The sequence below is a fragment of the Panthera onca genome, chromosome A2 (assembly GCF_046562875.1).
Source record: "Panthera onca isolate mPanOnc1 chromosome A2, mPanOnc1 haplotype 2, whole genome shotgun sequence".
In the NCBI taxonomy this organism is placed as follows: domain Eukaryota; kingdom Metazoa; phylum Chordata; class Mammalia; order Carnivora; family Felidae; genus Panthera; species Panthera onca.
Window position 1 is genome coordinate 8,880,527 of NC_138340.1, and position 20,884 is coordinate 8,901,410.

At 42.8% G+C, this 20,884-nt stretch overlaps 1 protein-coding gene across 2 annotated transcripts in view; it reads right to left on the bottom strand.

Annotated features, from left to right (window-relative positions):
* The window catches only part of LOC132678239 (zinc finger protein 670-like), a 39,759-nt gene extending 19,629 nt beyond the window's left edge, over positions 1-20,130 (bottom strand). The window contains exons 1-4 of one of the 2 annotated variants that reach the window (XM_081791724.1): positions 19,606-20,130; positions 9,020-9,146; positions 8,756-8,828; positions 8,124-8,239 (exon numbers count right to left, since the gene is read on the bottom strand). In XM_081791724.1, coding sequence (XP_081647850.1) covers positions 8,124-8,239; positions 8,756-8,828; positions 9,020-9,146; positions 19,606-19,608 — 319 coding nt within the window. In that variant the 5' untranslated portion in view covers positions 19,609-20,130. Of the gene's footprint in view, positions 1-6,359; positions 8,240-8,755; positions 8,829-9,019; positions 9,147-19,605 lie in introns of those variants that run through there. The other variant, XM_060630321.3, reaches the window with a different exon arrangement.
* Between the last annotated feature and the right edge of the window lie 754 nt (positions 20,131-20,884).

Here is a 20,884-nt window from a genome sequence, read left to right on the forward strand (position 1 = left end):
CTTTTTTTTTTTTTTTAATTTTTTTTTTCAACGTTTTTTATTTATTTTTGGGACAGAGAGAGACAGAGCATGAACGGGGGAGGGGCAGAGAGAGAGGGAGACACAGAATCGGAAACAGGCTCCAGGCTCCGAGCCATCAGCCCAGAGCCTGACGCGGGGCTCGAACTCACGGACCGCAAGATCGTGACCTGGCTGAAGTCGGACGCTTAACCGACTGCGCCACCCAGGCGCCCCTCGAAATAAACTTTTTAAAGAAGTGATATAAAATAAAATAAGATAAATAAAATAAAATATAAAAAATAATAAATAAAATAAAATATAAAATAAAAAATGAAAATAAATAAAATATAAACTAAACTAATAAAAATAAATAAAATAAATAAATAAATAAATAAATAAATAAAACTTCCTCAGCAGGCAGGAACAGTGTGGGCAAGAGATGGGAAACTTCACATCTGAAAATGGCCTCAAGACCTGCTCTCAGAAGACGCGATGCTGATAATCAAGCATTCGATTAGGATAAACCCAGACAGTTCCCACCAGGATCTGTTAGAGGCATCTTTGTTGCGGATGACAGCATTCCCAGGATAGGACCTGAGATTCCCGCCGTTAAAAGTGGCACCAGGAGCCCTATCATTTTTCATGTGAATGACAGGAGGGTAAGTGAAGCCCTGAAGGTGTTGTCTAACTTCAGACCAGGTTCCAAGTCTATGGTGGCTTAGGTCCTCCCTCCTCACGTCTCAGAATTCTTCCTAGGAAGGACCCCAAGGTGGAGGAAGTATCGCGCACAGAAATGAAACTCAGGGTTTTAACATCCTCTTAGCACGCGAAAACATTTGTACTGTTTTCTGTGAATTACTTTTAGTATATACACATACAATTTGAGTAGTTGTGTATTTTCATAAATGGATAGTTGTGACACTCGCAAGATGGAGACTACTCCATCATCCCCAAAGAACAATCTGTGGTGCCTGTTTGGAATGACCGCTTACCACCGATCTGTTTTAGGTTCCCACACTTTTGCTTTTTCCGGAACATGTGGAATGCTATGTTACCTTCTGAGGGCACATTTGTAAAAGTGCACAGTCGTATAAACTTTGCCGTGCTCTCCCGAATTTAAAACTTGACACTGCCCAGGGCACGTATTATGCCTTCAAAACGGAGAGATTCCACTATTATGAGCTATGTGAATTGGAGTAAGATCCCCTGCTTGTGTGATGGAAGGAATAATGAGGTCAGAGATCAAATGAGGTAGGACTACTAATAAAATTACATCATCTCTACAATACTAAGAAAACAAATTGCCACCGAAGAAGAAAGAAACCAGATATGGATTTCCTTAGCTGTTTTACGAAAGAAAAGCTGCCGCTTTTTACCTCGTCTTCCATGATATCTCCTGGAAGCGTAAACAGACAGAAGTGATCCGTGACAATAACGAAAGTGGCCTTGTACACCCTTAAACAAAAACCATCAAGATACTATCTTTATAAAAAGGCACAGAAAATCCCCACTTTGAGGAGGTCAAATCTACCTCCTTTGCCACTACCTTGGGATGCTACTTAAAATGATACAGCTCAAGGCACTTGGGTGGCTGAGTCAGAAGGACAAGCGACTCTTGATCCCAGGGTTGTGAGTTTGAGCCCCGTGTTGGGTGTAGAGACTACTTTAAGTAAACTTTAAAAAATAACAATGAGGGGTGCCTAGATGGTTCAGTGGGTTAAGTGTCCGACTTCAACTCAGGTCATGATCTCGCAGTTCGTGGGTTCCAGCCCCACGTCGGGCTCTGTGCCGACAGCTCGGAGCCTGGAGCCTGCTTCGGCTTCTGTGTCTCCCTCTGTCTCTGTCTCTCTCCCCCCCCTCCGTTATTCACGCTCGGTCTCTGTCTCTCAAAAATGCATAAATGTTAAAAAAATAAATAAAAACTAAACAATGAAATGATACAGCTCCCCTATCACTCTACTCACGGGAAAACTCATGATGGGCTATAGCTCCGCAGATGACAGAACCTCCTCAGACTGGAACTTGGCATGGGGCACAAAGTGTGCCACTCAGTCTGATCAGCCAGAAAATACGTGCCAGATCATTAAGGGAGTTTCAATTCCTTTCATCTGATGTCAAAGAGAAACATAAATAAGCATAAACATAATGGTCAGTCTCACGTCCCAACACCCAGGAGTGTGCTCATAATCAAATAGCACATGCCCTACAACTTATAACCAGGGCCAAAACAAAGATGAAACCGGTCTAGATCTTTCCTGTGTGGGGAATCCCTGTCCTTCATGCCAGGAGTGCAGGACTTCTGGTGGTATTGGCCATTACTTCCATCCACACACCAGCAGCTGCTCCATAGTTAGGATGTATTAGATGGTGGTAAAACGATCACATTCTCACTCATTGTGGCCCCCACCCTCCATAGAGAAGACATACAACCCACTCCCTACCTCCTTGTCATGGACCTTCATTTCCTTTCCTTCAGAACATTTATTTTCTAATTAAAAACCAAAGCTTTCTCAACTAACCACCTTCTTGTCTCACAAAAACATAAGCACCAAGAACATAGGAACTTGTTTCTTTCATGCCTATGTTATCTACGGCCTAGAGTGGCTTAAATATTTGTGCTAAATTGTATTTTCAGCCTACACTTCCTGACATGGTGTTGAAAAATGAACATCAAGAGCATTGTCTCTGAGCAAGAAGGGCTTCACTGAGGGGTGCCTGGATGGCTCGGTTAGGCATCTGACTTCGGCTCAGGTCATGATCTCACGGTTCGTGGGTTCGAGCCCCACGTCGGGCTCTGTGCTGACAGCTCAGCGCCTGGAGCCTGCTTCGGATTCTGTATCTCCCTCCCTCTCTCTGCACCTCCCGGCTCACGCTCTGTCTCTCAAAAATGAATAAACATTAAAAAAAAAAAAAAAAGAAGGGCTTCACTGGAAGAGGGATCTTGACTGTCACTTTGAGTTTGTGCTCTTCGACAATTTCCCTAAATTTGTAAGCATTACTCCTAAAAGAAATAATAAGTCTTACATATTTTGCTAAAGAATATGTGATTTGAAATATATATACTTTAAGTGAGGTAGTTTACGGAAGTGTCCAATACACTGTAGGGAATATTTCAGTATTTAAATAACAAGAAAGGTAAGGTGTTCCAGATGGCTGAGAGCTGGCCTAGTACTCCATGCAAGGCCTAGGCCGTTGAAAAGTATCTCATATGTCCATCATCAGACACAGATACCTTGTAACCATTTTCGATCAACATAAAAGTATTCTAGAACCAAATCCCTAACATGACAATACAGAACAGATCCCAAAGAAATAACCAAAATGACCTTCTATTCACTAATACGATTTCTGCTTCTTACAAATTAGGTTTACCATCAAGCCATTCTTTCCGCCTTCTATGTAAGAATTACTATGATTATTTATGATCGAATTAAGTTCATTCTCTCAAAGCCCCAATACAGAAAAACGTCTTCCTTTCTTAAACAGCAATCAAATAATCTACCACAAGTCAAATTCCAATGAGAATTCCTTTTAATCAAGTGTGCTGATACTGTTGTTACACAGCACGGTTATTTATGGCTTATGGTCATACTTATTTCTAGATTTCATATACTCTTGTCTTTGACTATAGATGCGACACTAGTGGTCTTGGGCAAAATGCAACTGAAAATGACGTAAGTCTGCGGTTTTATGAACAAATGGAAAACTAGTTTTATCATAAAAATTCTAAGTATAAAAGAATTTTTAAATATTTTCCTAAGGAAAAAAATACTGAAATTTATATGCACACAATAACATTGACTTAAATTTTTTTTTTTTTTTTTAATTTATTTTTGACAGAGACAGAGTGCGAGCATGAGCAGGGGAGGGGCAGAGAGAGAGGGAGACACAGAATCTGAAGCAGGCTCCAGGCTCCAAGCTGTCAGCACAGAGCCCAACGCGGGGCTCGAGCTCACGAACTGTGAGATCATGACCTGGGCCGAAGTCGGACACCTAACCGACTGAGCCACCCAGACGCCTCAATAATATTGACTTATAATATATAACGATTAAGTGAAGGAAATTACAAAAGTTGATCTGAAAATCCATAATTACAAAGTATTTTAGGGGCGCCTGAGCCTGGGTGGCTCAGTTAGTTAAGCGTCTGACTTCGGCTCAGGTCACGATCTCGTGGTTCGTGGGTTGAGCCCGCGTGGGGCTCTGTGCTGAGAGCCGAGAGGCTGAGGCCTGTTTCAGATTCGGTGACTCCCTCTCTCTCTGCCCCTCACCCACTCATGCTCTGTTTCTCTCTCAAAATAAATAAAAAACAAAGTTTTTTTAAATAAACAACAAGACATTTCAATATATCCTCTCAGCATCATACCACATATTAGCATACAAGTGCTTGTTAAAATTAACCAAGTATTTCTAAGAAAAAACTATAAATGAATTCATCAGAGGAAGAAATGCACACACTTTCAATCACATACCAAGATAACTAACAATATATCGAGGGATTATGCTCAACTATGAATTACGTGAAACACCCAGAAAGAATCTGCCTGATAGGAGGAAGGTGCTGATTCTCACACGGAAGGACTGGCCCTCAGCAGTCACTGCACAAGGCCATGTAGTTTTGCCGGACTGGCCCACTACAGCTGTCATAGGGGAAACACAAACACACAGTCAACTGTGGTATTAACAGAAAAGGGTGTTTACTATACACATTAGACCTTATATGAGTAAAATCTAGGAAAGAAGGGGGTGGCACTTCAGAGAACATTCTCAACCACGACAGCCTAAAGTTGTGGATACCTGAGAGCTTGCTGGAAATTTTAACCCCTGCCGGGTCTCTGATGTAGAACTTTGGACACAACTGTAGAAGCCTACTGCTGGGATCAAATGGAAGTCAAGCACTTGGTGGTGGTTTTGAGATTATTCTTGATTCTCAGGGAAAAAAGGAAAAAAAGAATGAGGAAAACAGGCTGGAAGCAGGTGTCCATGAAGTCCTATGCTTCTACCTGCGTCTATACAGGTGGCTGAAAAACGTGCCTAACCCCATTTCACTTCTGTGTTCCAAGTTTCATGTAGGTTAGGCTTTAGTGAATTCTAACACGGATACATAAATGCAATAGATACTGGAAAACATACTTCACATTACTGACTTTGACATTAACAGCATCAAGGAGGGTCATCTCCAACTCTAGATTTATTATTGTTCTACCTCACACAGACCTTTATTCTTTAAAAAAAATTTTTTTTTTAACATTTATTTATTTTTGAGACAGAGAGAGAGAGAGAGAGAGAGAGAGAGAGAGAGAGAGAGAGCATGAACAGGGGAGGGTCAGAGAAAGAGGGAGACACAGAATCTGAAACAGGCTCCAGGCTCTGAGCTGTCAGCACAGAGCCCGACGCGGGGCTCGAACCCATGGACCGCGAGATCATGACCTGAGCCGAAGTCGGACGCTTAACTGACTGAGCCACCCAGGCGCCCCAAGACCTTTATTCTTAATGTAACTCTGTACTCCAAATTCCAGCCACAAGCAATGACAAATTCACGAAACTGTATGATGAACTTTGCATATTGACAACTATATGGTAAGTTGGTAAGGAAAGGAAAGGAAAGGAAAGGAAAGTTGGTAAGGAAAACAGAAAGAGTCTCTTTAGGTCAATGAAAGGGGAACTCTGTGTTAATAAAGAAATGTAGAATATAGAAATAATGGCTAAAGCATATTGAGTACATGCCCCACAGGAGGACTCTAGGGAAAAGGAAGAAAGTGTTATTTTTCAACGTTCCTCTCCTTCCAGAACTTAAAAATCATATAAAAATTAAACCTACTTGCATATTAGAAATACACTTCAATAACCCATGGATCCAACAGACTTCAAAATAAGAACACAATAATATTACTCGGGAAAAAAATTACTTACTAAACTTAGGAACTCTTGCTTAAAGAGTACCTACTTAATTATCTCACTCAATATCTGCTTTCAAAGGTAAGTAGAAATCCACAGTGCAGAGAATCACTTTACAAATGAATCCTTTGGGCGCCGGAGTGGCTCAGTTAGTTAAGGATCCAACTTGATTTTGACTCAGGTCATGACCTCATGGTTGTGAGATCGACCCCCACGTCCATCCACGCTGGGCATGTAGCCTCCTTAAAATTCTCTCCCTCTCCCTCTGCCCCTCCCCCACCACATGGGCGCATGCTCTCTCTCAAGAGAATGAATCCTTGATAAAGACCATACATGTATAACGATTATAACATTTCTTTCATGTTGTGAATTTTCAGAAGTATTATACATGAAGGTTCAAAGAGCTTACCCATATTACTTGAGTATGATTTCTTTCCCATATAACTTTCATACCACCTTGAAAATATCTGCAAAAATTACAAAGTTTTTATTTTTTAGTTATACAGGACGAATCTGGGGAATGAGATGTTTAGTGATGGCGGGCAAGTGAAGGTTTCCCACATTGTTTATTACCAATAGAATTCTCTCCACTGTGACTTTTGGTAAGTTCTGAAGGAAACAGGACAACTGAAGGCTTTCTTGCGTTCTGTACATTTCTACAATTCCTCTCCAGTGTGCATTCTTACGTGTCCATGAAAGATTATGCAACAAATCTTTTGCTTTCTCACATTCCTTATTTTCATAGGAAAATAGGAAAAAGCTTTACCACATACATTTCTCTCATGTATGAGTTCTTTCATGATTTCGTAAGGAATTTGTAAGACTGAAGGTTTTACTACAAGTTTTACATTGATAAGGTTTCTCTCCAGTGTGAGTTCTTTCATGTGTTCGTAACGAACTGGGAGAAATAAATGCTTTTTTACATTTCTTACATTTATAAGGCCCATCTCCAGTGTGGATTACCATGTGCGATCGAACACCTGAGCGAAAAATGAAGCCTTTCCCACATTCCTTACATTCATACGGTTTTTCTCCAGTGTGAGTTCTTTCATGTTTTTGAACATAGTAGTGACTGCTGAAGGCCTTACCGCATAGTTTACATTCATAGCGTTTATCATCAGTATGAGATCTCTCATGTTTGCGTAAGTTACTGGAGTACCTGAAGACTTTACCGCATTTTGCACATTCATAGGGCTTTTCTGCACTATGCGTCTTTTCGTGTATCCGAAAGGACTGGGGACAGCTGAAAGCTCTTCCACACTGCTTACATTCATATGGTTTTACTCCAGTGTGAGTTCTTTCATGAATTCGAAAATAATTGGGACAACTAAAAGCTTTCCCACATTCCTTACACTTATAAGGTTTCTCCCCCGTATGAGTTCTTTCATGATTTCGAAGGGAACTGGGATAACGAAAAGCCTTACCACATTCCTTACATTCGTGAGGCTTCGTTGCGGTATGAATTCTTCTGTGTTTTCCAAGGGACCTGGGAGAGCTGAAAGCTTTACCACATTCCTTACATTCATACGGCTTTACTCCGCTGTGTGTCATTTCATGACTACGACAGTTTTTGGGACACCTGAAGGCTTTCCCACACTCCTTACATTTATAAAGTCCGTCTCCATTGTGCTTGATCGCGGGTCTTCGAAATTTGGTGAGGGAATGCAAGGCTTTCCCACCTTCGTTACGTTCATAGAGTTTCTCCCCATTATGACTTCTCTCATGCTTATGTAAATTACTTGAGTAACTGAAGGTTTTACCACATTTTGTACATTCCTTGGGCTTTTTCGCACTGTGTATCCTTTCGTGTATTCGAAAGGACCTGACACAACTGAAAGCTTTACCACATTGCTTACATTCACTAGATTCCTCTCCAACGTGAGTCCTTTCGTGTTTACGTAAGTTACTTGAATAACTAAAGCTTTTACCACATTCTGTACATTTGTAGGGCTTTTCCCCACTGTGTGCCCTTTGATGAATTTGAAAGTAATTGCGACAAATGAAAGCTTTCCCACAGTGCTTACATTCATAGGGCCTCTGTCCACTGTGCGACCTTTCGTGCATTCGAATAGATTGGCGATGCTTGAAGGATTTCCCACAACGCTTACATTTATAAGGCTTCTCTTCACCTTCTTGATACTCATATAGTTTGTGTCCAGCGTGAGATCTCAGGTGCTTGTTAAAAGATGAATGATGCATGAACGCCTGTCCACACAAAGGGCATTTACCTAGTTTTATTCCAGTAGGAGTTCTCTTCTTCGGATTCCGATTTGGAATCTGGCCGAAGAGTCCTTCATACTGGCTACATTCTTTACATTTACAGAGTCTTCCTACCATTTGACTGCTGTAAAAAACGAGAAGCATATTACTAATAGCTTGGTTATTAATGAGCTTATGTTTACGAATAACTATGACAGTGACTTGTTACCATCAAGGAAAATGTAGGTTTTCTGCAGGTTTTGATTGTTTGAAAGTGAACATACCAAAAGCTCTGCAATAGGGCTCCACCTTAGCTGTTATCAAAACAGTAATACTCATAAATGGTATTTCTATATGCTGTTTCCAGGCGTACCATATTTCAAAACCTGTACATCTCGGCCACATGTGGGAAAAAACCACTGATGAAAATAGCCTATGGATCAATGGATTTAAATAAATCCAGGCTGATTTATTTGTTTGGTTTTAAAATTTTACGGGGGCACCTGGCTGGCTTAGTTGGTAGAGCATCTGACTCTTGATCTCGGGGTCACGAGTTCGAGCCCCACACTGGGTGCAGCGATCACGTAAATAAATAAAACTTAAAAATAAAATTTCATCACATCTCTAGATTCTCTTGTTTTCCCACGTGAATGCTACTCACATTAGATGTGTCCCATGATTCTCATCCCGATCTTCGCTGTCATAGACTTCCCATTTTTCTTCTGAAATACATACTAGGAAAAAGCATTATAAATTATAAAAATTTATAGAATTGCTAGATTCTAGGTCCATGATAAGTTATTACCATGGCAGGTTTATTAACAAAAACATTCCCTTTCCATTTTTTCCCTTAAAATAGCACTGAGGAGCAAGTTACACTGGATCTCTAATTGACTTAGTAAGCAAGAAATGTTGTCGTCCCTACCTATTGAGGCCAGGTTCCTGAAGGTTTCCTGCATCACATCTCTGTAGAGTTTCTTCTGGGATGGATCCAGGAGGGCCCACTCCTCCATGGTGAACTTCACAGTCACATCCTCAAAGGCCACCGAGTCCTAAATAATCCCATATATGTACATAGGATGGATGAGACAGACCCCTGAAGACCTATACTCAATTTATAAGAAGTTCCATATGACTCCCAGAGCCTAAGGGACCGGGGGGGGGACAAAGGTATTTCTTTCCTTTCTGCTCCAAAGGAGGAGCAGATGATAGGGTTCTCTCACTCCTGAAACCAAATATGTGGTACCTGTTCCAAAGCCACTTCTCCAATTCTATGTCACTAAAAAGGTGTCCAATTCTAACACAAATTACCCAGAGTTTAAGTCAGACTCATAGTTTAAAAAGGCAGTCCCACACACTGTCCCTATTTGAGATACAAGCTATAAATGGGGAGCCCAGTTTACTATTTCTACAGGCAACTACAAATTCACAGATTCCCTCCACACTCTGACCTGTTTGGTAATTTACTGAAATGATTTTGAGGAGCTTAGCAAAATGCTTTATTTACCATTACCAGTTTACTATAAATCATACAAATAAGGAACAGGCAAAAGGTGCAATACATAGGACAAGTTAAGGCAATGGTAAGGGGAACGGAGATGGGGGGTGGGGCATCCAAAGCTCCCACCCCCACTATGGACATGCCAACCTTCCAGCACCTGGATTGATTCACCAACACAGAAACCGTCAGAATCCTGTTTCTAAGAATTTTGATGGAGGTTTCATTACATGGATTCAATTTATTAAATCACTGGACACTGGTAATTAACTCATCCTCTAGCCCCTATCCTATACCCAGAAGCTGGGACTTGCAGCCCAACTTTCTAAAGTTTTAATCAAAGTTGGCTATTTCAGGTGTCCAAAACCCCACCATAAAACCTCACTAAACAAAACACATTCTGGGGCGCCTGGGTGGCTCAGTCAGTTGAGTGCCAGACTTCGGCTCAGGTCATGACCTCCCACTTGGTGGGTTCGAGCCCCGCGTCGGGCTCTGTGCTGACAGCTCAGAGCCTGGAGCCTGAGCTGGATTCTGTGTTTCCCTCTCTCTCTGTGCCCCTTCGTGGCTCACACACTGTCTGTCTGTCTCTCTCTCTCTCAAAAATAAACATTAGAAAAAAATTTTTAAAAACACACACATTCTTTCACCATTAACACTCAAGTAATCTCAAGGGCTTCAAGAGCTTTTGCTAGGAACTGAGGACACTTACAACACATCTTTCTCATTGTATCACAGTAGGTCAAAGCCCAGGGACAAAGGCTCCCTGAAAGACTGAGAGCAAATCCCTGAGGTAAGAGAATGTTTCCCCACTGACCCCATGTGCCTCTACATCAACTGGGATCTTGTTTAATATAAGTGTACCACCAGGGCGCCTGGGTGGCTCAGTCGGTTGAGCGTCCGACTTCGGCTCAGGTCATGATCTCACGGTCCGTGAGTTCGAGCCCCGCATCGGGCTCTGTGCTGACAGCTCAGAGCCCGGAGCCTGTTTCGGATTCTGTGTCTCCCTCTCTCTCTGACCCTCCCCCATTCATGCTCTGTCTCTCTCTGTCTCAAAAATAAACATTAAAAAAAAAATTAAAAAAAAACCATATATAAGTGTACCACCTTAAAAGAACTACATGCTTTCCGGTAACCTCAGAACAAAGGCAAGAATGTCCTCTCTCACTACACTTAGACAATCTTGTACCGGGATTCCTAGCTCATGCATTCAGACAAGGGGAATAAAAGGTAAATAACAAAAAATAATAGGCATACATTTGGAGAAGCAAGAAATAAAACTGTCTTTGTGTCATATGACAAGATTGTCAATTGAGAAAATGTCAAAAAATTCCAAATAACAAAGAAAACCCCATGAACTGAGAAGAGAAAAACTAAAAGATAAAAAGTTAGTATAGAAAAGGCAACTGCTTTTCTGTAGATCTACACAAATACAGTGAACTCACCTTTGACAAAGAACCAAAGTTAACTCCATGGGAAACAGTCTTTTCAACAAATAATGTCAAAAAAACTGGACATGTGCATACAAAAAAACCAAATCTACAAACTGTACACCTTTCACAAAAATTAACTCAAATTTGATCACAGATCTTAGGGTATATTGTAGAATTTTAACACTCCTAAAAGATTAAGATAGAAAATCCTGGTGATGTAGTATTTGGTGATTAATTTTTAAGAAAACAAGAGCAGGGGCACCTGGCTGGCTTAGTCGGTGGAGTATGCAACTCTTGATTTCAGGGTAGTGAGTTTGAGCCTCATGTTGGGTGTAGAGATTATTTAAAAAAGAAAAAAAAGCAAGATTTAAGAAAGAAGAAAATACCTTGGACTTCATTACAATGAAAAGCTACTTAGTGAAACAAGTTAACAGAATGAAAACACAAGCAATAAGCTGGCAGAAAATCTTTGGAAGTCACTTATCTGATAAGGGACTGGCATCAAACACTAACATTAAAAACACTTAGAACTGGGACGCCTGGGTGGCTCAGTCGGTTGAGCGTCCAACTTCGGCTCAGGTCATGATCTCACGTTCCGTGAGTTCAAGCCCCGCGTCGGGCTCTGTGCTGACGGCTCAGAGCCTGGAGCCTGCTTCGGATTCTGTCTCCCTCTCTCTCTGACCCTCCCCCGTTCATGCTCTGTCTCTCTCTGTCTCAAAAATAAATAAACATTAAAAAAAACAACACTTAGAACACCAAACAATTGGAAAAATGGAAAGCAACAGGTGACCTCATTCATTGCTGGTGGAAACAGAAAATGATATACCTACTTTGGAAGAAAGGCAATTTCTTAACACTAAGGCCACATTTACCAGACTATGTAGCAATTATACATTTCAAATATACATAAAGGAGCTGAAAACTTAGGTTCATAAAAATCCTACATGTAAATGTTTATAGGAGCTTTATGCATACTTGTCATGACTTACATGGAACCAAGATAATTTCAATAGGTGAACTGATAGAAAATATCACTGGTGCATCCACAGGATGAAATATTCTTCAGTGATGAAAGAAATGAGCTCATCAAGCCAAAAGACATGAAGAAAATTTTAAATCATATTTCCTTTTTTTTTTTTAAGTTTATTCAGTTTTGAGAGACAGAGACAGAGACAGAGCGTGAGCAGGGGAGGGGCAGACAGAGAGGGAGACATAGACTCTGAAGCAGGCTCCAGGCTCTGTTCTGTTAGCACAGAGCCCGATGTGAGGCTCAAACCCACGAACTGTGAGATCATAACCTGGGCTGAAGCTGGACGCTTAACCGACTGAGCCACCCAGGCGCCCCTTAAGTCATATTTCTAAGTGCAGGAAAACCATATGACAAGGCTACACACTGAATGATTCCAAGGGAATGACATTTCAGAAAAGAGAAAATTAAAAGTCATTAAAAGATCTCTGGTTACCAGGATATGGGGTGGGAGGGAGGGATGAATGACGAGGTAGGGAATAGGAGATTTTTCCAAAGAGTGAAAGTATTCTATATGATACAGAAATGATGGAGACACATCATTTCACATTAGCTAAAGACCCGAGACTATATGACACAGCGTCAACCTTAATTGTAAAACAAGGACTTTCATGCATCAAAGTTGGTTCAACAAATGGAACAAGGGTATTACAACAATACAAGATATAAAATATAGGAAAAACCTTGTCAAGGCAGAGGGATTATGTGGGAAGCCTCTGTATTTTCTGATTAAATTTTCTGTTAAAATTCTCTTAAAGTTAAAAAAGTCTACTAGGAAAAGAAAAAGACAGACACATTCATATTCACACCTGATAACTGATCCATGAGAAGCATAGACCATCTTTCATTCAATAATTTCAACTTATTTCAGTAAGCCATTACGGTGCTCTATGAAGCCTGCACCGAGACTTGGAAGGGAGGAGAAACAACTTCCACTGAATGCCTTGTTAGAGCACCCAGCACAGTATACTTTGAGAAATGAAATGTCTGTCTTTGTTACTGTCAGTAGCATCTTGACTCAGACCTAGATAAGTGTCCTGGCAAGGTCTTGTATTCTGGCCTTAGTATATGTAGGGACAAGTGTTGCTTTGATTTACACTGGGGATGGTGGAGGCATAAGATTCCTAGAATCTTTTCACCTCAAAGGGGCAACTCAGAGAATCACTCAAGACTAGTAAACAGATGAAGATAATGTCTTGTTGCCTGGTGCTAAAATGACTACTGGATGTGTGGTCAGTAGTAATGACCACTGGGTCCAGTTATTAGTGAGACATCCCAATTAAGACATAAAAAGCAACAACTCTGGGGCGCCTGGGTGGCTCAGTTGGTTGAGTGTCCAGCTTCGGCCCAGGTCATGATCTCACGGTTCGTGAGTTCAAGCCCCGTGTTGGACTCTGTGCTGACAGTGCGGAGCCTACTTGGGATTCTCTCTCTCTCTCTCTCTCTCTCTCTCTCAATCTCTCTCTTGCTCTCGCTCTCGCCCTCGCTCTCTCTCTAAATTAATTAATTAATTAAAAAAAAAAATGAGCAATTCTGCCTATGCTCCACCATGTACAAATGTGGTGATGTCATACCTAAAGTCTACGGACTACCATTGCTTTTCACTCAGGTACTCCTATGGAGCTCCTCGGGGAGGCCAGGGGCCTGGGAAAGGGAGGGGCTTATTTCAGTACTAAGACATCTTGCAAGAGATGGAGCAGAGAATAGGTCACCCCCTCCCGCAGGCGGCTATCTCATAGGTCCAAGGTTTGCCCCATAATGTCTCAAGCTGGTAACAGAGCAGGCCTTTTCCAAGGCCATCATGGGTAATTCCAGGAGGCGTGAAAGGAGGCCAATGAATCATCTACAGTGAAGAAGTCTCTGTGGGCACGACCAGGAGTGCCAGTTCAATGGCAATTTGAAAAACCTCCAGCCTTTTGAGGTACAGGTGCCCATTTGTAAATAACAGCATAAACGGGTTCAAGTAAAATTTGTAAACAAGGAATATGTTACTTCCGGAACAACAAAAGAACGTCGTTGAGGTTGGGGTATTGCTAGGGAGAACAGCTATTTCCTCATGATGTTAGAGAAGGAGCAGGTGTCAGATGATCAAACAATTTCCGGTACAATAACATGGTTGACCAGGCCTCACATTTTATGCATGACAATGTCCCATCCAAATTTTGCTAGCTCCTTTTCTCAATATTTGTCTCTCTAGTATGTTCTCAGAGGAGGAGGAGGAGTTCATTAATATAACGTGACACCTGTGTTCTTGTAGAAACAAGGATGCAGTTCAGATCTTGACTACAATTGTGTGGGAAGGCAAAGCTGTTGAAGATCCATGAGGATAACCCAGTAAAGGTATACTATGTCCCTGCAAAGTGAAGGCAACTGCTCTTTAGATAAACACTGAACAGAACAGACCCAGCCAAATCTGTGACAGCAGATTTACCCAGTTGTTGATTGGTTGAGTCAGTAATTTCCATAAAGTTGGAGACTGGATATAGACCTCTGTTGGGCGTGACCACGTTTACAAGGTTACAGCAATCCACTGTGAGGTGTCATTCATTTATTCCAGGTAAGAATAGGTCAAATTCAGCTGTTCAAAGGAGAAGCACTGGGAATAATCAGCCCCTCGCTAAACAGGTTTTATATGTGGTTTCATTCCTTCAAGGGCCTGAGCAATTTATGTTGAGCCATATTAACTACTCAATTTAGACGGCAAATCCGTGAGGTCCCATTTTGTCAAGATAATTTATAAGTGCCGATGGCTTTATTTAATTTTAATTTATGAATCATTGGTTCAGAGCTTCCTAGATCACTCTGGGTTCTTTTAGAACAACCAGGGCTATGTCCATGGAGGATTTCGACAAGACCATAGTTCTGACGGTCAAGAAGAAACAGCTGTGCTGTTTTTCCCCTATATCCTATTCAGTGACTGCCATGAGACCATCAGGGGTACCCTGTTTAAACAGGAGTGGGATCCTAGGTATAGGTATAATTTGAGACCTAGTATTGACTGACTGCTTAAAGGTTCTTGAGTTAGTACATTACATTAGATAGCAAAATTGATCCAGAACTTATGTTACAGAGGCTGAAAAGCCAAGCAGTGAATTCTTACCTGTTCTGTTGTATAAATTCTTTTTGTACATTTTGGATTTCCAATTCAGTCAAATTGTGGTCCTTTGTTTCAGTACTTTATCTATTAGTCCCTTCCTCAAGCATCCCTCTTTTGTTTTCTTTGTCCCTGGATATACTTTAGCAGAGGGGGTGCCTTTCTACCCTGGTGTTTATAAAAGGTTTCCTCCTGAGAGTCTCAAATCCGTGCCATCAGGGATAGGAGCCTTCCCCATGATAACTGGTTGCTTTCATGGGTTTAAGGACAAGGAGCTTACGTCAGCTTTGAACCAATTCCAATGCTGTGTCAAAGGGTGCCATGGATGCTGTCCTCTCAAATCCGCAGAGTCAGGATATTTCTTGCAGAAGAGGCAGGGGCAGGAGCAGCAGAGGTACTCAAAGGTCCCATTCAACCATCTGGTACTCGGAGTGTGGACTCAGCCCACCACTTACTGGCTGCCTTTCACCCTTTCTTCTTTCTCTTTCCAAATGTCTGCTCTCCCAGGAGTAAACGCTGAATGAGGCCACCTCTTTCCACAGGGCATACAGGGGCCAACCCAGCCTCTGTCACAGCTTCACTCTAACACAGGGAGAGAAACCAGCAAAGACATGGACCCAGGACCACTTTAAGGAGGGCCCCAATCCGACAGTCCTGCTCCCAAAAGCCTAGAAATTCTCACAAGTGCCAACTCTGGTTGGCTCAGTCTAGAACTGAGGCTTGCTGGGTCACCGACGCAACACAGGACAGCACAGGTCACAGCACGAGCTCACCAGCCCCCGGCAGTACATGCCACCATCAGGGAGCAACTTACAGCAAGAGAAGACAGACCCATGGAATGGGGGTCACATGTGGACACGCTGCTCACGGTGCCAACTGTTATGGCTCCCTGCTGAGAAGTGGTTCAGAAATTGAGGGGAATGGCGATGTAGCCCCAACAACATTGTACACAGACACCCAGACAGTCGGAAAAGGCTTAGGACTCACATAACAGAGGTCTCAGGGCAAGGCTGCCTGTGAAGGCAGCTCTGAAATGGCTTCAGGAGAACAGAAATGAGCCTGGCTGGGTAAGGAGTCCATTGGGGTTGGGGAGCGGGCGGGGGCAAGAGTTCTGCACACAGGCGGGGGCTTTTCTGGTTGGAATCTCCTACCTGTTCTAGAGGAGGGACCACCCAGGCTTTCTCATCAGCTCATCCAACGGGGAGCACAAGGAGCAAGGGAGGTGGGAGTGGAGAGGGCAGGGAGAGGCTTAAGCTGTCAGCACTAAAATATCCAAAATTGCAAAGTCTGACTGCTCATTACAAGGACAAACATAGGTTAAGAAAAATATGCATTCGCAATTGCTTGTTGAATATAAAGAAACCCTAACACGAGGCTCAAGAAACGATTAAAACTGTGTATTTGGGGGTGGCTGGGCTTCACAGTGCTGGAAGGAACTAGGATTTGTTCACAGTGATTTTCTTAAGTCACACTTCGCTATCTTACAAATTTACTTAAAAAATATAGAGAAATTTACGTATATTACACTAACAGTCTTGATTTCATTTTAACTTTTATACACAGGAAACCATGTGACAATATAACTAAACACTAAAGTTTACAAAAGTGTAAACCATACAAAATGAAAACTTTCAAATGCCTAACTGGAAGGACACAGAGTATCAGTCTGCCCTTCCCCCCTGTATCACACTCCGGGCATTTTCCAGGAGCGAGTAGCATATTACAATATTTTAGGAATTTGAGCTTAGCTCCTTCAATGCACTGGATTTTCAAATATTTACATAAACTTTGGGTAGTTTTCCTCACATCAATTGAAATAGAAATTCATTTGCTTTAGCCTGTTAAATGCCAATGTTCTTTAGGGAAAAGTGCATTCACTAACTGATCCAAAAATGAAAGATGACCTTCAGGAACATCTGGGTGGCTCAGTCAGTGAAGCGTCCAACTTTAGCTCAGGTCATGATCTCACGGTTCGGGAGTTCCAGCCCCGCGTCAGGCTCTTTGCTGTCAGTGCAGAGCCCGCTTCAGATCCTCTGCCCCTCCCGTGCGTGCTTTTTCTATCCCTCAAAAATAAACATTAAAAAAAATTTTCAATGACCTTAAGAAAACTTAACTGAATGCCTCTCACATGTTGAGGTTCTCTTGCCTAAACAGAGTACAGATTCTACTTAGTTCCACAATTTTCTTGCTTTCCTCACGTTACCTCTCAATCAAGTTAACTTAAGAGTTTCTGAGCCCAAGTGCCAAAGGAAACCAGAGCCAAAGGGCTGTACTGTTCAAGCAGCAAAGGAACCCAAAGGAAAGAAAGATCAGAATCAGCTCTTATGAGCAGCCTGCTTCCCATAGGATAGAAGGAAAGCCACATTCGGGAGGTTTCACATTCTAGGGGCCCCTGTTTGGCTCAATGGGTACGGCAGGTGTCTCTTGAGCTTGGCCTCATGAGTTCAAGCCCCACTTACTTAAAAAAAAAAAAAAAAAAAAAAAAGTTTCCATTGTAGACTCCCCTGGTGGAGACAGAAGTCCCGAGGTGGGTCAGTCTGCGGAAAGGACACCTGAGCAGCCACGGGAATGAACTCCGGAAGCCCCACACACTGGCAGGGGAGGTACTGCTCCAGGAGGAAAAACTGGGCACCATGAACTTCCTTTTGCAGCCTCAAGGGGGGGCCAACGCTTGGACAGACCATCCGGAAGCCTCTGCCTGCCACTGGCATTGCTCTGCACCACCAGAGATCAGAGATATTGTATTATTTTATTTTATTTTTTATTTATTCGCACCACCAGAGATATTTTAAATGACATCAACCCAGTGTTTGAACAATCCAGCAAATCACTCAAACCCAGTGTTTATGTGGAAAGGAGAGGGAAAAAAAAAAAACAACAACAACTGTAAGGCCCTTAATAAACTGGCTCAACAAGAAACCTCCCAAGTATGAACCGCATTCACAAAAACTAAAAAAATAATAAGACGTTAATTATTTCCATGAGAACAAACTGTTTTACAAGCTATGAATCATAGCTGAACACCACAGGTCTGCAAGTCTAAGCCTTGGAAATTCATCCCAACTCGTCCAAATCAAAGAACAGACCTCAGAATATTAGTAACACACTCAAGGGAGGGAAAAAGTAAAAAAAAAAAAAAAAAAAAAAAAAAATTATAATAATACCTGAGGTGTAATCCCAGAAATGTTGTTTTTTTTTTTTTTTTTTTTTTTTTTTTTCCCCCCTGAAATTCACTCCTTTCTTGACTCTTTGGAAATACTTCACAACTGCTTTTCGCGTTGTATGGATTAAATACGTTTTTATAGGGGCGCCTGGGTGGCTCAGTCGGTTAAGCGGCCGACTTCGGCTCGGGTCATGATCTCACGGTCTGTGAGTTCGAGCCCCGCGTCGGGCTCTGTGCTAACGCTCAGAGCCTGGAGACCGTTTCAGATTCTGTGTCTCCCTCTCTCTCTGACCCTCTCCCGTTCATGCTCTGTCTCTCTCTGTCTCAAAAATAAAATAAACGTTAAAAAAAAAATTTAAATACGTTTTTATTCACTGAAAAACTTGAGACTAAAATTAATTGAAGAAATGTTTCAAATGTGACAAACCAAGGCAGGGAGGGGCTGTGCTGTCGGGCACATCACCCAGTAAAGTTTCAAAGAGGAACCGCCACCCAAAAGACTTCCCATAGGATGTCTGTGCCCAGGAAAGATCCTGGGGGGAGAGGCGCAAGGATTTCATACCACGTTGTACCGGGCAGTTTTTCGCTACTTTTCTATTCCGTAAAATATCCAGGAACAAAAACTAAACCCTTTTAAGAGAGCCATCCACTGACAGCGGGAAAATGATCAACAAATGAAGTATCGGGTCTGTTTAAAAGGCGCCATAGAGAACGAATAGTTCATAAAGACGCTGTGAACTGGAGGAGGGATGCGGGCCAGGAGGGATTTGGAAGTTAATTTAGGCAACGAATGCCAGTCCCAGGGAGGGCTGGACGCGGCGGGTGGGGGGGTGGGGGGGGCGACGGTGCCGCGACAGGCTCGTGGATTTCACGGTTTCCCCAAATTTTAGAAAACTCAGGAGAAAGCCGGTCCCCTCTGAAGAGAAAGGAGGGAATGGAGACCCCAAAGGCCACACTTAGCAACTCCCGCGCACGGACACCAGAGAGCCGGACACGATTGCCCCCCGTCACCACGGTCACCGCACCATCCGGAGAGACCCGGCGCTGCAGGCGCGGAGCTGTCCGGAGGCTCGAAGGCCGAAGCTGCCGCGCACAGGGACCGCACAGGTCGTCGGGGTGCCGGCGGCCGGCCCAGCCCCCTGGCCACGCGCGGACGGGACTGAGGTCCGAGCGGCGCCACCTATGGGTGCTCACACTTCAGAGTCGTCCGCAAGGAGGCCAGTTCACGCCACGGCCAGCTCCGGCCAGTTCCACCCAGCACTCCGCCCCCTCTCCGGAAGCCCGGGCCTGCCCACTCACCATTTCTAGCTTTCCTGTGTCTCCCGGCGTCCTACCTACGATTTCCGAGGAAGGTCCAGGGCTCAGCAAGACAGAACCCGAGGCACAGCGACGTGGAAGACTCCAGCGCAGGCGACCCGCGATCCAAACAATGGCGGGAGCCAGAAGCCTCCCGCGGCGCGCCTGCGGAGCGTCGCCCCACCCCCTTGCCCTGACGTCTCCCCTGATTGGACAGGTTGCAAGGCCCACCCACTCCCTCCGGAGTGAGAGCAGGCCAGAGGTAAGGGGTCCGTGGAACGCCAGCTGCTGGAACTGTGACCCTTCTTTGCAAGTACAGACCCTTAAAAGTCACCTGGCTCCATTTTGATCGTTGACCATTGACAGCGTTGGGTCTTCCACCCGATGCTTCCCCATCCTTATTTCGTAGTTTAAAAAGCCTATTGCCTTCCAAGCCTGTTGGCTGGGATGGAAAATCGGAGCCCCAGTCTCAGCTGGGGGCAGGGACTCTTCGAAAGACCTACCACAGTTGTAAGAGGCATTGACTGAATTCTCAGGTGTACGTTTTACACTGAAAGAAAATTTATTTTTAGGTCATCGTTTGAATGTATACTTAGAGAACCTTGATGTATAAAAGGCTAGAATACCCCTATAAGGTAATTCGATTACTGTTTTAACTGATATAACAAGAAACAAGAAAAAGTTATGTAAACATGGGACGTTCTTGGAAAGTATTAATATGCTTAAGAGATTGGATTGCAAAACTCTTTTTTTAACTTAAAAAGTGCTTATTTTAATTTTTTTAATGTTTATTTATTTTTGAGAGAGAGAGAGAGTGTGAGCAGGGGAGGGGCGGAGAGAGAAAGAGACACAGAATCGCAAGCAGGCTTCAGGCTCTGAGCTGTCAGCACAGAGCCAGACGTGGGGCTCGTACTCACTAACCACCAGACCATGACCTGAGCTGAAGTGGGAAGCTTAACCGACTGAGCCACCCAGGCGCCCCTAGAAAGCAAAACTCTTAATGCATATATCTACTTATTTGAACAACCTTAGGGTGGGCATTTCTTTTTTTAAAATCATTTTATTTTTACATACACCGAATATTTAAAATGTGCATGTTTGTCATTGTCCAGACAATAAAATTGGATGTAAGAATGAAAAAAATAAAAAAAATTAAAAAAAATCATTTTATGTTATTTTTTATCATGATAAATGTACTCTTTTATCCCTATCCCTTATTTACCCCATTCCTTCACCCATCTCACCTCTGATAATTATCAATTAATTCTTTATACTTAAGAGT